At 47.8% G+C, this 17,468-nt stretch overlaps 2 protein-coding genes across 3 annotated transcripts; both read right to left on the bottom strand.

Annotated features, from left to right (window-relative positions):
- Nucleotides 1-286: 286 nt before the first annotated feature.
- Nucleotides 287-5,327, bottom strand: LOC120959958 (adapter molecule Crk). Of its 2 annotated transcripts, XR_005752274.2 has the most exons (4): nucleotides 4,957-5,327; nucleotides 4,612-4,791; nucleotides 3,536-4,521; nucleotides 287-3,442 (listed from the first exon to the last, which is right to left on the bottom strand). XR_005752274.2 is itself a non-coding variant. In XM_040383768.2 (3 exons), exon 3 carries the CDS (start codon nucleotides 4,471-4,473, stop codon nucleotides 3,634-3,636), a length of 840 nt encoding a protein of 279 aa, XP_040239702.1. In that variant the 5' UTR covers nucleotides 4,474-4,521; nucleotides 4,612-4,791; nucleotides 4,957-5,327; the 3' UTR covers nucleotides 287-3,633. The 2 variants fall into 2 exon arrangements, 1 of the variants encoding a protein (XP_040239702.1); XM_040383768.2 differs by having other exon boundaries at nucleotides 287-4,521.
- A 619-nt stretch (nucleotides 5,328-5,946) lies between these two features.
- LOC120959957 (sialin) lies at nucleotides 5,947-16,247 on the bottom strand. The gene is made up of 6 exons (XM_040383767.2): nucleotides 16,116-16,247; nucleotides 13,174-13,289; nucleotides 8,240-9,129; nucleotides 8,031-8,163; nucleotides 7,705-7,946; nucleotides 5,947-7,615 (listed from the first exon to the last, which is right to left on the bottom strand). The coding sequence occupies exons 2-6, from the start codon at nucleotides 13,190-13,192 to the stop codon at nucleotides 7,427-7,429; spliced, it is 1,473 nt and encodes a 490-aa protein (XP_040239701.1). The 5' UTR covers nucleotides 13,193-13,289; nucleotides 16,116-16,247; the 3' UTR covers nucleotides 5,947-7,426.
- Between the last annotated feature and the right edge of the window lie 1,221 nt (nucleotides 16,248-17,468).

The raw sequence follows: 17,468 nt of genomic DNA, 5'->3' as shown, positions 1-17,468 counted from the left end.
CAAACAAAAAAGTGGAATATTGGAAAGAAAGGGAAAAGTAAAAAGAAACTCACAAATAAGAATATGCAAAACAACAAAACTACACACCAGAGTTTGCGGCAGGAGGAGACGAATTTGATTAGGCGGGATATTAGTGGAAAGTGAGAAAAGTGAAAATAAAAGAAAGTCCTAAATAAAAAAAGAAAGTATGTAAAAACAGAATTTTTCACAATATAAAAACAAAAACAAACAAAACAACTTTTGTTGCTGTTCGGATGATTTTGCTTTTGAAAGAAAGAAAAACTAATTTAACTTTGCAAAGATACAATACAGAACTATATTTTTCCTTCCATTCTTCTATCGCTGTTCCTCTCGCTTCGTTTCTCTTTTATACAAATACATGCTTTTTGTTGCATTCGAGAATGTTGTTGTTTTCTTTTGTTTCCTTTTTTCTTCATCGCTTTTATGCATAAAATGCATTATCGTTTCCTCTTCTACTAAACCGTTGTTTTCTTCTTTTCTTTTCTTGCTTAGGTTTTCACTTCTCATCCAGGAGCTCTAAGGGATAACTTATAGGTGACCTCTCCTCCTCTGCAGCTTCTTCGACTTACGAACTATATTTATATATATGTTGTTGTTTTTTTTTTTTATTTCGCAAACACAACCCCAAAACTGTTCCGAGAGAAGGGAGATAGAGAGTTATACATACATTATAGCGTTTTTTTGTTTTTGTTCTGGTTTTGTTTTCTTTTCTTGAACAAACGTGCCGATTTGGCTGCCTGTTTTTTTTTCTTCTTTTCTTTTTGAGGATCGTTCCTATCTTGTTCGATTATGATTTTGTATCTTTTTTAAGGGTGTGTGATTTAGTTTGTTTTTCAAGCTAAATTGTTTCGCAAAGTATGTGTTTGAATATTGATACCGTTTTCTTGTTTTTTTTTTTTTGTTTCTTTCGTTTGCATTGGCTTTGTTTGTTAAATTTTATAGCATTTTGCGTTGTGTAAGTGTAGGTTTCCGGTTGTTTTTCTTTTTTTTTTCTTTTCTGCTACTTATGTATTTGGTAAATATAATATTTTTGTTTGTTTTTGTTTTTGTTTTCGTCATATATATTCTGTATGCGATTGTTTCGCTCGCGGTCGGTTCTATTTTAGCTGGTCGGTCCGGATTCGCCCAAACTCTCCACTAGCAACACACGGGCGAAATGGAGTTGGTGTTGAGGGGGTTTTCAGCTGCTGCTGCTGCGGGTTGTTTTCTTTGCTGGATTACTCCTTTCTTTGCTATTATTTTGGTGTATACTATCTATACTGCACTTAAGGGGTCGTGTTGTTACCGTTTGCACAATCGTTATATAGGCGACGCTACTACTCGTTCTTCCGTCTCAAAAACAAACCCGGGGGAAGTTCTGTTTCGATTCGATTTGCTTGCAGTTCTTATTATATTGCACATTTTGACACATCGTATTATGGGGTTTTCTCTTTTTTTTTGGTGTCGTCGTCATCGTTCTACTTGGGTTTGGCTCTTTGCAGGAAACAATATTAGCTTCTTGCCCCTGGAATCACATCCAACTTCTAACGCACACACACACACACCCCGAGATACACACTCAAGGGTTGTGTTGTGTGTGTTTAGTACAGCCTTCAACATAGAAATCTTCTTCCTTTCTTCTTCCTTGCCTCGTATCCATCCATGCCCTGTCTGGAGGCTATCGCTTCGTCTTCGTTACATTACATTTCGTCACACGTACACTCGCACACATACACGTTTTCTAATATAAAAATAAATTGCTTCAGTTTCGTGACAGTTTCCCGCGCCTAGATCCGTGCTCAACCTACGATCGTTTACGGCCTGGGACCATCATCATCATCATCATCATGGGGTGGTTTGTTTTTCTCACTCTCACACTAGTAGTGCTAGGCAAAAGCGTTTGTTTTACCGCTACCGGTACCTGTTTCTCACTTGCTTTTGGTTGTTATATACTTTTAAATCGAAACACTCCTCTAATCTACCGGGAAACGTCGTTCGTTGACTGGGCCGAAAACAGAAACAGAGCGGGGAAAGGAGTGAGGGGCATTTCAGGGGAAAAACATTCAAGATCATCCCGAACCGATGCATTCACCTACATACATCCGCCGTTCGAGAGCAGGAGATCAATGCGATAATAATGAGGAAACGTATTCAAATTGGGGGGAAATCGCCATCCATCTCTACACGTGCTCTACAATCAACTAAACATAAAGACAACCCTGCGATCTGCAATCATTCTACTCTACTTGATCATGTGGAACGCAGGGTGGCCGGTGCGATACGATTGTGCCTGCGAATGGTGGGATCGTTTGGCCACGGTAGAGAGAGAAAGAGAGGATAGAAAGAGTTGAAGGACACCTATATGCTAATCGTATCCATGCGGTTATCTGTTGTCCTACCGTTTTTGTGCCCCTTTTGCAACGCATATTTCTTGCTCCTCTCATTCTTCTACTTTTTACTTGCTTGGTCGGTACATACAAAAGCTATAAAACCGAAAATCTCCGCTAATTTCTCTGCTAACTGGTCACTGCTGTTTTTTATACTCTCTTTCCCAGCCAAATCTTGCCATCATGGTTCCTGTTCTACGTCCGCTACGAGTGGACCTGAGTGTGTGAGAGAGAGTGTTGTGTTAACACACGACTGTCCCTGATGTTGCTGTTTATGTACTCCCCCCTCCCCCCCCCCCATCCACTAAAAAAGTGTAATAATTAAATCTTAAAATCTACAGAGTTTCTTTTCGCTTTCTTCCCGATAGTTGACTTATCGCGTTCGATCGATTCGGGTCCTCTGGATCGCGAACCCTCTTGCAACAACAACAACAACAGCAACGAGAGGGGGGACACATTTGAATGTAATATAATAAGCTGGTAAATAAAACTCCCCTTCCCCTCTCTTGTCATGACCCTACTCGTCTATATAGGCTGTCTCGTGTTGTGTCTAAGCGTGTCGTCGTACCTATCTACCTACAGTAGTAGGAGCTTCTTCTTCTTTTTCTCTCGCAGCTAAGCTAAACCTACTGTAAATTTGCCTGGAATTTGTGTTGTTTGTTGCCTCGGAATCGCAAATCATCATCATCACCATCAACAAAAGAAAAGAGAAAAAAACGTACTACTTACAAATAATAACTATAGCCTATAATTGTAATTAAAATCACCTTAAACTGAATGACTCGGAACGTTCACGTACAACACAGGATGATGTGGGCGCATTACTACTACTGCCTGCCTCCCTTCTACCTTTCCCATCACGCGCCTTCGTGGGTATTGTTGTTGTTTTTGACTTACACACAAAACTGGACTAAATACAAAGCTGTACACATTAAATATAGTTACTTGGAGCAGCATACACTCACACACACATGCACCGCCGGTACCCCCAAAATAGGGGCGCCAAACCCCTCCCGGATGGGTCACGGGGTTCACATCTGTTTCGAACCGAAACGCTGGTCGGTTTTTTGTTTCGAAAGAACAGAAATTCCGTTAAATTAATAAAAATAACCGAAGCGGTACTACCACACACATACACACATACTCACGGAGACGGTTAACACATAATGGTTTGTGCGCAAAGTCGCTCTATCAGCACGAAACAGGAGAGGGGAACCTTTCCTCCCCCAGCACAGCTAGCACCGGTTCACTCGTCAATAAACTCCACGTGCGTGAAGGGGAAGTGGCCAATCTTGCCCTTCAGCTCACCCTCCCACTGTCCGTTGATGTTCGTCTTGAGCACCTTGATAACGTCGCCGACGCTCAGCTTCAGGGCCGTCTCGTCGTACGCGTTCGGGACGCGCTCCTGCTTAACACGCGCCAGTGCTGGCAGCTGCCGGTTGAGGTTCGATTTGAAAATGTTCGAATTCTCCGAATGATGCATCCCACCGCCACCGGTCGCCGGATGCGCATGGTGATGGTGATGATGGCCCGGACCAGCACCGCCACCACCACCACCACCCGAGTTTGGCCGCTCGATAATGTTTTCCTCGTACCGCGTCACGTACGGCACCGGTATCTGGCCCGTTTGGCCCGCCCCGTTCCGCGCCGTCCACCATTGCTCCTCGTCCTTGCTTATGATGTGCAGAATCTCACCCTTCTTGAACGGCAGATCGTCCGGATCGCTCCCGTCGAAGTCAAACTTGCCAATGACCTTCTCCAGCCGGCGCACCATCGGCCGGCGCAGCGGTGTCGTGTCGAGATAGTGCAGCTTGTAGAAGGACAGCAGATCCGGCAGGTCGGCAAAGGTCTGGTCGCCGATCCGGTACACGAAACACTCATCGCCCGATGGCAGTTTGTTGATGATGTAGTGGCTCACTTTCGAGTCTTCCCGTACGCACAGCACAAAGTCGCCCACGATCGTTGTGCTGTCGCGCACCAGAAATACGCCACTTTCGCGCTCGTTCAGCAGCAGATCGGTTGCGTCCTGGCGTGACATCGCCCCGAAGTACCAGCTCGACCGATCGTACACGTCGAAGGATGCCATGGTGCAGCGGTGGTGAGGTGCCTTTTGCGGTTTCTTTTTGTTTTACACCTAAAATGGCACACGCCAAAAGATACGTTATGCTCAACACGGTCCGGAGAATTGTAACACCAAGTTGCAAATTTTCATCGCCTTACCCACCTACGGTTCGCTGTACACGCGAAATGAACGCGCGATATCTTCCACTTCCGATATGGGCGTTAGACTGAGGGAGGGGAGTGGGTTTGCGTCCGTCCGTCAAGCCCGTCCGATTCTGCCCAGTCCGCCTAGTGCGAAAATCGTAGCAAAATGTTCTGCATCAACACGAGACGAGGGAATACACTGCAATCAAATAAAAAAAAAAGTTAATCATAACGGGAAGCAGCAACACACACACAAAAAACGGGGAGTGGTAGAGGCCAGTCGCGCTAGCTAGCCCGGATCGCGTCTAGCGATTTTCTAATTTTCTTTAATAATCCCATTGCCCCTTTTGCCGTACGTACGTACCTACTCCACCCAACAATCGCTGCCCCGCCACTCGTACACTCCCCTTCGCTCGCAAATGCACTTGTGTGTTTCGGGCCAATTATGCTAATAGAGTGGCTGCTGCTGCTGTTGCTGCTGTTGCTCTCGCACTGCCGCGTCCTCTCCACCCCGACTGTGCAAGAAGCAATTGTGGCCGACGGGGTATAGAATCGAACCGCGGGTTCTGCGGTTGTGTGCAATCCGTACAGGACAACCAAAGCGGGGGAACGAAAGGAATTAGCTTTCAATTAATCGGTACTTTTAATAACAACAACTATATTATTGGCAGCCGAGGCGACTCCTTTTCACGCAAATCTGTCACATTTTATTTGCGATGCTGTCAGATCTGTCAAAGTCCGAGGGGCGGCGCAAGGTTAGCTCATCTCGCACACTGTCACGGTGGATGACGGCGATGGACAAAATTTTTGGGATGTTGAGAAATTTGATAAAAGTTGAGAAACACATTTTGAAAAATAATGTAACGGTTTCTGTTCATATGTCGAGTACAGGTATTCCCCAATATGCGCGATTTTGATAAACGCTCTTTTCAAAATTTGACAGTTCTTCGAGCGAATTGTACTGATTTTACACATTAAATGTCAAATGCAAAGTAAAATCCCTTTTTATCGAATTTTTAAAACCATTTTAAAAGGTACAAAATTACAATCTTCAGTTGAATTCAAATCGAATAACCCAAAATCGACCAAGCCCCGTTTATATATGAAAAAATCGTTAAATGAAACACAAAACAACATAATGGCGTCTTATATTGGCTATAAATGCTTTGCTTGCTTACTTACCTTGCACTCTCCACGTGTTCTATAAGCACGTGTGCAGACGAAAAGAACATTCTAGATTGGGTTGTCGAGTTCGAATTCGAATGACATGACCACAGACCTGTCCGCTTCGTCCTTTGATCATTTGTGTTATCCCTTTTTTCTCATTCATTCAACATTCTTCGACAACGCCGACTTCAACATGAAAGGACTTCCACGTTCACAGTTACTTTATTGTTCAGTTTTTCTATCTGTTTAAAATGAGTTCAGTACACGCGCTTAGTGTGTATGTATATTATTGGTACACGAGAGAGAGAGAGAGAGACAGAAAAGGGGGAAAACACATTGTAAATAAAATATCAAGTACCGCCGTGTCTCTGTAAAGTTTAAGTAGACTGATTAGCTTCATGATTTGACCTAAACATACACACATGTTTACGCACACATACACACGCACGCATCTAAACCTGTACGCTAAGTAGCTTTAACAAGATTCCTTCGCTCCCCACACGCGATATCAAAGAGTTCTTAGTAAAAAAAGGCACATTTATAGAAATCTATTCCTGTTAACAGTTGCCCCACCGTTCGTTGGGAAAGCACATGTGTGATGGATTGGTTTTTGTGTGCGAAGCTACTCGCAGTGTGACATTCGGTGGACACCCCCCGAATTCGTACTGAGATGGAAAGAAGTCTTGAGGAGAGGCCCCCGCTGGATCGGTTCCGCTTCCACAGGCCCAACACAGCAAGCAGCTCTTTCCGGTCATGTTCATATACTCGCATTCGTTACGATTGCACCATTTTCATTAAAACATGAAAATCGTTCTCTCCTCTCTTGACGACCGTTAGTGACGCACGCACGCCACACTGCACCACGCCCTTCTTCACATAAGCACACACACACACACAATTACGCTTTTTGTACATTTTAAAAATTAAGTCAAACCCCCTGAATCAATCAGATACTTCGCTTCCGTTCCTCTGTCTTGTACCCTCTAAAAGAGGTCCTACACCTTCTTTTCCTGTGTGGTCGTGGTTTTTTTTCTTCTGAGTGTGTGTCGTACATGATGATGTTTCCCCCCAATTTGCTTCTACTACCAAAAACAGAAAAAAGCTGGATTAAAAACCACTTTCTCCGCTGATCTATTTCCTACTCATTGCTCTACACACCTATTAACGCTGTACTTGGCTACAAAATACTAAAAAAACAGCATTTGCACGCTCTCGGCACGCGAGGCACAGCATTTCCGGGTGATTCGATAGATGCGGGGGGGGGGGGGGGTTGCTTTTAAAACAATAAGTTATTAAATGCTACGACAAATCTCCTCTCTGTATCCCTCTATCGCTCTTCCTCCTTTAATGTGTCTTCTTTTACTACGGAACACGCGCACGCACACGCGTAAACGTACGACATTCGGGTTTTTTTTCACAAAAAAATCCTCTGCCGTTTTTGCTGAGGGGAGTTAAGAGCAGCGGCTAACTGTTTGGCTTCTTTTAAAATAGAGAATCTTACTGCTTTTGCTGCCGCTGCCGCTTCGTTTGACCTCTCTCTAATCGGCCAAATATAGCACCAGCACCGCCGCCACCATCCCCACCGTTTGCTGCTGACGTATGTAAGAGAAAACGGACACACCCACACGCAAACACACGGCGGCCACGGTTGTGTGCCGTGTCGCTGTTTACTTGACCGCGGCGGCCTGATTGCGCAGCGGCACGCCTTCCTCCGTTTCAACGTTACCGTCGCCCTTCTCCGGCGGATTGTTCCAGGCTTGCAGCTCACCCGTACCCATCAGCACGTACGCAGAGGAACCCGTAATGTACACCACGGCCAGAATCCAGAACACAATCTGCCATTGGCCGTAGGTTTGCTGATGAGAGGAAGAGAACAATGAAACAGATTTTAAGCAACTTTTGTGCTCCACTTTCGCAACTTCCGTTTGCTGTATGAGTGACTTACATTGTCGTTGGTAAGCACACCAACCATGTACGCCGACACGAAGCCACCGAACGAGGAGAGCGTGTTGGCCATACCGAAGATGGTGCCGGAGAAGTTGGGCGCAATGTCCAGCCCGTTGCCGAGATAGCCGGCCGTGACGGCACCATTAAGGAAGAGGGACAGCGTGAAGATACCGACCGCCCAGGAGCGGTTCTCTCCCATGTACACTTGAATAATCATCAAGAAGCCGGGAGTCATCACAGCTGAGGTGAAAAAACAAGAAGGAAAAGGATTGTTTTAATAACTGAGAGCCCAGAGGACATTGTCCACTCCTTCTCCCTACTTACCGAAGGCGGTGAAAATCTTTCTCGTCGCAGTCGTCGACAGTTTACCCGATTTTCTCAAATAATCAGCTAAATGCGATGAAATCACAGCCATGGCGTACTTGCCAAAGTAAGGCAAAGACGAGAGCAACCCGTTCTGAGAAAGGAAAAGAAAGAGACGATGAAGTAGTAATCCCCGTACCCCGTTGCCAGCTTAATCCAACCGCACTTACCTCCTTAATGTTGAAATGCAGAATGTACTTCATGTAGGTGGGCAGCTGGTTGACCACGGTGAAGAACCCAAACACGGACGCACCGTGCGTCAGAATGATGGCCCACACCGGCGGCGAGGTTAGGATCGACTTCCACGGCACGTACGAGGGCTTCTTCTTCTTGCCGGCCGCATTGATGGCGGTTTCGATTTCCGTACGCTCCTCGGGCGTGATGCGCGGATGGGAGGCGGGCGTTTCAAACACCACCAGGAACCACACGACCGACCACAGCAGCCCGAGCCCGCCGGTGAAGTAGAACACGCTCTGCCACCCGACCGTCGCAATCAGGAACCCACAGATCGGCATCGTAATGGCGGCACCGAGCGACGAAGCCATCATGTTGGCGATGAACTTGGACCGGTCCATCGGTGGAATCCACACCGCCGTCAGCGGATGTATGGCCGGCCAGGAGGCGCCCAGGAAGAACCCGAGCACGGCACGCAGAATCACCACCGCAATGTAGTGCGTGTTGGAGGCGAGCGGCGTCAGCAGGGTCAGCAGGCTGGAAAACAGCATGCTGTAGCCGAACACGCGCCGTCCACCGACGATTTCCGCCAGCCGACCACCGGGCAGCTCCGTCAGCACGTAGCCCCAGAAGAAGCTGCCAAGCATCAGGTTCTGCTGGCGGGCGTCCCACTCGAACTTGTCCGCCTCATCGATCACGGACGCTTCGGTCGTGGTGTCGGTGAGGTTGAGGGCGTCGGTCGTGCTGTTATCGTCACCGGTCACCGTGCTGACGAGCGTTTTCGTCATCGCCACGATCGCGATCGTAAAGTTTACGCGCAGCGCATAGTTCAGCATGAAGCCGAAGATCACCATAATGTTCAGCACTTGCCGGCATGTTATCCATCCTGCAAAGGAGCGAAAATTGTTTTTTAGATACAGTTTAAAACCACAGCGTTAGATAAGCAACAACAACAGACATGGCGTTCTCACGCGTAATACAATACGCAACGGGGAGGGGGCTCGACACATCAAAATGACATCAAACCACAAAAGAGTGCATACAATGAGGGGGGGGGGGCATGCTTTCCCACTATTGTTTCGTGTCACCCTTCCGGCCACAATTCATTTGCAATCGAGCACGCATATATCACCACCTCACTTCGGTATTACGGTCGTTTCGTTCGTCGTTAGGTTAATTTATACGCCACATGGCTCTATCGGTTTGCTTCTGCTGCTGCTGTTGCCGTTGACGTTTTCACATGAAGGCCACACGACATCCACATGCTACAGCTGCGCCACACCACTCCCCTAGACCAATTTTCGACCCACAACACCACGGCAACGTGGAGCATATCTACTAGCAGCCTGTTGCGCGTCGCAGTCGCTTCTTTTGCTATCTTTCATCAACGAATGCGAATTCGGATGGCCCCCGACCAGTTCGTTCGTTAGCACAGCGACCCTCATCCTCCTCCTCCTGCTCCAGCCAATACATATAAATTACGCATTGAAGCTACAAATCAACCCGACCGGGACCGGGGGAGGGTTGGTTTGCGATTGACGACGCTGGCGTAGTCACATAAAGTGAACAAGAAAAACATACGTCCAGAAATGGAAAACTATCTCATATGCTTGTGTGTCCGTCTCCTTATCATAGCGCAAAACCATAAACACATCAATCAATACTGATGGTGGTGGTTGTTGGTTGCGCGTTGTTATTTGTGGAATGGCATGGGCCACTGAGATGTTGATTTCGCAAAAGCACGAGGAGCATGGCAGCTCCCCACCACAAACACACACGCGTGCTTATGTTGATTACTATCCCTGCTGCCCGCTGCTAGCCGGGAACCTGCCCGTTTCATCCTCCACTAGAGAGAGAGATGATCCCTTTTTTGACCTCTCGGGTGGGCCCATCAAAAGGCGCGTATACTCTATCAACAACTATTTTTCCGATTCGCAATTACAATTAGCTCAATGATCGGTCGGTGGTGACTACCTCTCGGTAGTTGGAAGGGACCGTACTTTAACCTTATAACGCGAGTGCGACGTACGCAAACACTTGCGTCTAACGGGTGAACGTCGTCATCATCACCATCGACAGCTCCAGCTCCAGGGGGAGAGCCAAGCCCCCAAACGGGCCGACGGGCTATGTGTTTGTGGTCGTGTTTTTGCAACGTGCTACAGCATGGGACCGTATCTATCACTCGCATGCGGTGCACGAGGCAGCAATCTAACAGCAAATTACTGATACCAAGTAAAAGACCAGGAACCGTCGCAGATGTACTGAAAAAAAAACACCCCATTACTCATCCCAAAACCTCTGTGTTATCAATTCCAGCCCGCTCATAACGCATGGCAACGCCGACGATGTCTTATCAATTGGTGCTAATGCCATTCTTGCCAAGGTAAGAAATCGGTAATGTTTCTATGTAGTATACAGAGTTTTCCAGGAGTTCTCATAGCTGTGGGACACCTTTTTCTACTCTTTCGTACGTGAAATGAATTTAATGTAATGGTAATTGGACTCTATAGCAGCCTTGTTGGAAAAAATCTAATAGGAATTTTCAAGGAGCCTGTTCAAACAAGGAACCATAGAATCCAATTGCCATCATATGACGTTCAATTCCAATAGGAATGAGTCAAGGAAGTGTTAGACAACTATGAGAACGACTGGAAAACCCTGTAAATGGTCTCACAGTTGGCAATTTTAAGGCATAACAACTTTCTCTGAATATCCTCTGACTCAACAGAGCTAAACTTAAACAGCTAAACCTTAATTTAACGCTAATTAGTGCATCCAACATCTCATCTTTACTAATTCCTTGTGTACAGAAAGGTGACACCGTCGACCGGAGCTGGGCAGTTCCAACTCCGAGCTGGGAATACTGCGCCTTAAACCACAATTCATCCTCAATTCACACCCATACCGTCCCATACATCCGCTGGTGGGTTACTCTGATTAAACTTGCCACGATGACACGATGATCACGAACCGATTAAAGCCGATCCACATCTCCCTCTCCTCCCTTTTCTTATCGTGCACCTGTACCGACGCACGTGAAGAAGCGGCTGGGAGCCGGGGAAAAGATACCGGCACTTGATGACGTCTCTCCAACATTTGCGCCATTTGTGGCCGCGATTGCGCGCGGTGGTGTTCACGCGGTGGTACCGCCAAAAATGATTGACGGTGGAAAAAATAGCTCTCCACACCCATATCCCCGAATGTCACCATCGCGCCATCATGCGCGCGTAACGTTCTATATGTCGTTATCAGTGTGACCTCGAAGCTCGGGTCCTTTAGCTCGCAGGCCCAGTGTTAAGCGCTTTTTACGCACAACCGGGTGCTGCTGTTGTTTATTTCCCTCCCCGGTCTGTTCTATTTTAACCTAAAAGTATACGCAAAACAGTAACGTTGTCACATTGTTTTTTGTGGGTCCGTCCGTCCCGCCCATGGTACACAGCGGCAGCGTGAGAGGGGGCACAAGATTTGCAAAAATAGCTCCAATATGTCCAAGGACGACGCGATGGCGCGGTCAGTGGTTTTGTGTCTTTGAAGCGTTCAAATGGGACATAAACCCCCGCATGGGCCAAGCGGGCCCGTGTTATGTCACGTGTGCGTTCTAATCTGCCCCTGAATGGTGATCCCAGGTAAAGCGGATCTTCTCTTTCTGAGCATTGTTTGCCTTTCTATTTAGCAAACAGTCTAATTTTGAAAGAAAACGTTTTGTTCAAGTTCCTCAAGCTCCAAGGTTGGGATACACTTTTGACCTTCTTGGCCGGGGTGTTGTTGTGCTTGCTTTACGGAACCACAAATGTACCCAATCGCAGCGGCGTTGTTTTGGCTAATGATTGATACGAGAACGGCGAATGCAATTTCCGCTCCGTAACGGAAACTTCGAACGCTTTGCACATGTGTTCCCAGAGCACGCCGCTCCCTACCAATAGAGCGGCTATAGGCCACGAAAAGAGAGCCATATTTATTATTCCGAAACAAAGTCACCCACCGATAACCCTGGGCCGCGGGTAGAGAGGTCTCACACTCGCCTGATCTTAGGTACGAATGTATTTTGTAGTTAAACGCGCCAGATGGTTACTGTCCGTGTGCACCGAACGCAACGAAAGCTCCCTCCTCACCCCAAAGTTCATACTTCTGATTAGCCGAGAGGGGTTGTACATTCTTTGGAGGATGACCACCAAACATCAACAGTGTTGTTTAATTTGCTTCGACCGTTTGACTGAAAACAAGACGTTAACGGCTTTTTGATCTTCCAAATTTGGCCCGCTTCTTTCCCTCTCCCGAAATGTGTTCCAAATGCGGGCTTACCCCCTTTTGAAGGGAGTGGGAATACGGGTTTTTTTTAATTCAATTAATACCCCACTCGAATGCTCTCGAAAGCTGAAGCGCTCGCTTTGGAGCTCGCTTGCTTTATTGGTGTCATACGCGTTCAATTAATTGTAACAAACAATACGGTCGGTCGGTCGTTCGGTCGCGGCTCGGGTAGTCGGGAGGCTCGACATTCCAGAACAAAAATGCATCCCCCCCTTTACACACACACATTTAGACAGACGGGGGAGACACACAACTATTCCATGCACTAAAGAAACAATCTATTTCGATTGACCCATTCATAAGTGTGGGGAGGGCCCCTACCACTTAATTGTTTTACAGCCCCATATAGCGTCCATGAGAGCGCGGGGCAGCAAATAACGACGCGCTTGCTATGGCAACCTAGCAATCTGGAACGTTCTCTGCTTGGGGCGGCTTCTTCGATGTGCCAGGCTTAGGAAAAGAAAGTCTTCAAATGCATCCAGCCGGTGTGTGTGTGTGTATGTAGGGGTCGGTGGGGGTGAATAATTTATTCCACGGCCCACGGAACAGGGTGGCTTTGTATAAATGGAGCCTAACGCCGACGTATTGCGATCCTCGATGTAAAACGAACAAGCCCGCTTACCTGCTATGCCGGTCGACATCTTTCACCCGGGGTGGACTGAGGAGTGCGTGCGCGTGCGGCGGTGGGCAAGAGTTCACAGGCCACTGAGAGACCGGAGTTTGAGGTGACGGAGTAAACTAGAAAGAAAGGAAATGAAAGGAAAGTGTGTTAGACAGAGCGCCGAATTTAGCATACCACACGGTCAGCAATTGCGCATTGTTGGGAAATGCATGCAACCAGCAGCAGTTACGTTACCGGCGACGCCATGCACGCCACCACACACGTGTCATAAAAACGGAACCGTGGCCCTTTTTTGTAAACATGTCTGCTAGACTTCACTAACTGTGACACAGGGAGTGCCTTTTGAAGAACACAGAGAGCCACCGTTTGGAGGAGGGGGAGAATGTTAAGCAAATCTCTGTCAAATTAACACTTCTACCTTCGGCAGCCTACTGCGTTAATTGCCAACGCACCCTCCTCTTCTCTCTAGAGCAAATATTGACGTAAGCAGGTTGGAGTAGGTATGAATTGTTTCGTTTTTTGTTTCGTGCGTCGTCGTCGTAACCGTTTCGTTTGAAGAAGATCGATGAAGCATAAAAAATTGTACTGTTTCCATTAGTTGGCCAAGCTACAAGACAGCTGCGCCAGCATTTTAAACCATCCCATGCGTGTGTGTGTGAGTATTTTGTTATTTCGCTTTGCTTTCCGGTTCCAAGAAACAAACGATCAAATCGATTCTAAACCGGCCCCCCTCGCCGAAGGCCAATAAAGACGCCTGGCGGCACGAGATCAGCGAAACTGAAGAAGAAGGAGAATCAGTCCGGCTTCTCTGATTCATCTCGTGCTGTATAATTTATACAGCGAAGAACGTGCTAACCGCCAAACTGCGCCATAAAAAGGCACTTTAAATTTGGCGGCAACACGGGCGTAGGCTGGGCCTGATTTTAATACAAGATGGCACTGGGGGACTTTGCTGACAAACGGGTTTACGGTTCAGGACCTCAGGAGCCCGATGCAGAACCACTTCTTCTTCAAGGTCAGCGTCATCGCAGTGGTGCGTAAGAGAGAACGCGGGACGCGCTTAGTAGGCGCAAAAGCTGTGGCTAATCAAGTGCATTTTAAAAGAAGCTTGGCAACGGCCAGAAAAGACTGCCTTCAACCGGTTACAGGTGATGATGATGATGATGATGTGGTGGTAGTTGTGCCGGTATTTCCCAGGCGCCATGTATGTCCTTGGCTATCCTGTTGTGTCACCTTGTGCCCGCTCGCTCGCTGTTACGTGGCTTGGCAATGGCACTTTTTTACGATCGCGCGCAAAAAAACAGGTCGGACACGTTGTTTTCTGCCACCGAAACCTGACCCTCATCCGCATCCCTCTCGTGGTAAGGCGAGAAGTTGGGCTCTCGCGTCATGAAGCCCTTTCGAAATCGCAAGAACAGCGACGCGAAGCGCAAGACGGCCGCGTGTGTATCTTCGCGCAGTTCAACGGACGCCTGCCTACGCCCCGCGAGACGGGGTGTAGGGTGGCCGAGTCTGCTGCATACGTGTCAATGGCGTGTGTATGGTCGAAGCACACAACCACACAAGCGTTTTATGTTTAGCAGCCGCACGTTCATCATCGTCACGATTGTTTGCGGTGTCGGGCGGTGGTTGTGTGTCTCGCCCCGCTTGATATCTCTTCGTTGGTGGTGTGTACGGGGTTGGCCACAGGGTAGTGTGTACAGAAGGCTTTCGCACACCGTGTCTGTGTCTCTTGCGCGCCTATATTTAGCCATACCTCGTTGTACACACCCGCCGATTAAAAGCCTTCAGGCACATATTTACATGCCACCCTCACCGGACCATCGCAGCGGTCCCTCTCTCTTCTTGTGCCGGGTGTCTCTCCTTCTAGATCGCCTGCTAGATTTTATCATTTTTATTATAATTGGCACTGGAATGCTTTATCTCCCGGTGTTAGGTTTTCCATCATCATCATCATTCCGGCCCGGTTAGTCTGGCTACTAGATCTAACTGGATTCTTCATCGGGAACTGGTTTTAGACCGCGGACGGGGGAATGCTTGTTTGTTTGCGGCGCTTGGCCCTTGTTCTCGGATAACGCGCGACGCCACAGTACCAGCACCGTGGGCTAGGTTAGGTTCTGGTCCCCTCGATCTGGAGACGCGTTGTTTACGTCACACCGTCTCTGCAGGAGGATATAATGACGGTACGGCCACCAACACCACCAAGAAGCTTCTTTGCCCGCTAGAATGCAATTTCGAAATGGGTTTCATCGTTCATACACACACACACACACACACACACACATACAGATACACAGCGATACGCACAAAGAAGCCCTAATACCGAAAGCGAAGCATTTGTGTGCCGCCAGCTGTTTTTCGCCGGCTCTGGTGCGCCCCGCCTTTCTTCCTGCAGCTGCACACTCCCTGTCCTCCCATTTCCCCTACGTTTCATTATTCATCACTTTCTTCTTCACTGTGCGTTTTAAAAGCGCAACCTTCACTTCACGGTTCGCGACCTCTTTTTCACACAACCCGAAAGTGCCGGGACGAGGGACAGAAATATCTCACACAGTTCGGTGGCGGCGTCGTGTATGCGTGTTCAATCGCTTTTTCATTGCAATTGTTCGCAAACTTCTGTACCGAGCGATACGCCTTCTAATTACCAATTACTACGAAAATGGGGTTTGGGTGAATTATTCAAGAAAGACACACACAGCGGCCGCGTTCGATCGCAGCACACCCCGGGTGTGTGAGTGTCTCTCTCTCTCTCTCTCGGTGTTGTCAACGTGAAATGCGCGATCGCGCCGCGTAGTCAAGTGCACACAATTTCCCACAGAGAGCAGCCATGGCAACCGAAGGGTTTACATTTCTCTTCGCTCAAAAACTGACGTTTAGCAAACGTTACTTTTTACAGAAATGCTGCGGCTTTCACTTGCAGTTGAACTTTATTCAGAACTTACCGGGGAACAAAACAGTGGACCGGAGACACACACCAAGCCGAACCGTTCGGCACGAGAGCGAAAATGGAACAGACAACGCACACCGACCGACGGACGCTCGAGACCGCAGCATATTTCTGGCCGTCTCCGGCTTTGCTCGACTGCTCCGCGTACGTCATGGTTCAAATTCGTGTACCAACACACTCTCGTGCCCGGCCCGCCTGTACGCACATCAATTCACGAGTACTGTATCCGCTACAGGGCAGACCGTAAAAACTATCACTCCGGGATTGGTTTAAGTTTAAATTTTTAATAATAGTGAGATTTTTTCGCTCATTGATTCAAGTTATATTGAAAAAACGTTTTATTCGGGACTTAAATTTGTTAATTTTTTGTGAATATATTTTTTAAAAACGCATACGCATTAAAGGGAGAATTTTTTTTGGCACATCACTGTTCCGTCTGTTTCATGCTGCAGAAAAATGTATGTAGGTGTGTGCTGCGTAAGAGCCAATACTTACCCCCACCCGGCTGCAAAGAAAAAGAAGCGAAAAAAAGCATGCTTTCCCTCCCTGCAACCCCGTCCTCACCCGCATCGAACAATTCGTACGACATCGTCACGACAAAAGCATGTGAGATGACGGAAAGCACGTGATTGTTTCACCAAATTTCCGTTGCGTGTAAATCACGGCAAGTTGAGCCCCTTGGCACGCTGGCGCTAAAACGTGTGGAGGTTGTGCAATTCAGCGGCCCCTTTTTGGACCCAGACACGCGCGACCGTGTGCGCCAGATTGAGCTCTTCCTCTCTTGCCTTGATTCTCTAGCACCGCTTCCCGCAATCCCGATCGATGGCGCAGATCGTGATATTCATTTTTAGAAGACCAATGAATGGAAGTGTAGTTGTTACGGCGAGCGCGCCCGCACACATGTCTCATTTTCGGTTGCACGCGATGTATGCGGGGTTAGGGGTTGAGATAAATTTAAAGCACGCTCAATCCACAGCCCGACAAGCGATTCGGAGGTTGAATTTCGGTTTTGTGGCCATTATCTGAATTTATGGTGCGATAAGTACGCGCGAGCGCGCTCGCTCGCACACAGATCCGTCATGCCGTGCCAAAGCACGGCTTACTGCGCGCGGCGATATCCGCTGTGCCGTCGAAGCGTTGCTGGCAAGTTCAAGGTCATGGAAAAACTAAATCCATTGCACCGGTATCATCGTGGCATTTGGCCGTTCCATTGCAATGGTGGTGGTGGAGGTGAGCGAACTCGAGGTCCGAGTGCGAGGGAGAATTTCAAGAAAATCTAGAACAATGTACCCTTGTCGTTTGTCTTACACGTAGAGTGAGTAAGCAAACCGTCAGTCGTCAGACGCGT

This window comes from Anopheles coluzzii, chromosome 3, assembly GCF_943734685.1.
Source record: "Anopheles coluzzii chromosome 3, AcolN3, whole genome shotgun sequence".
NCBI classification, from domain to species: Eukaryota; Metazoa; Arthropoda; class Insecta; order Diptera; family Culicidae; genus Anopheles; species Anopheles coluzzii.
The sequence above is the reverse complement of the archived record's forward strand: the minus strand, read 5'-3'. Positions and strand labels throughout refer to the sequence as shown.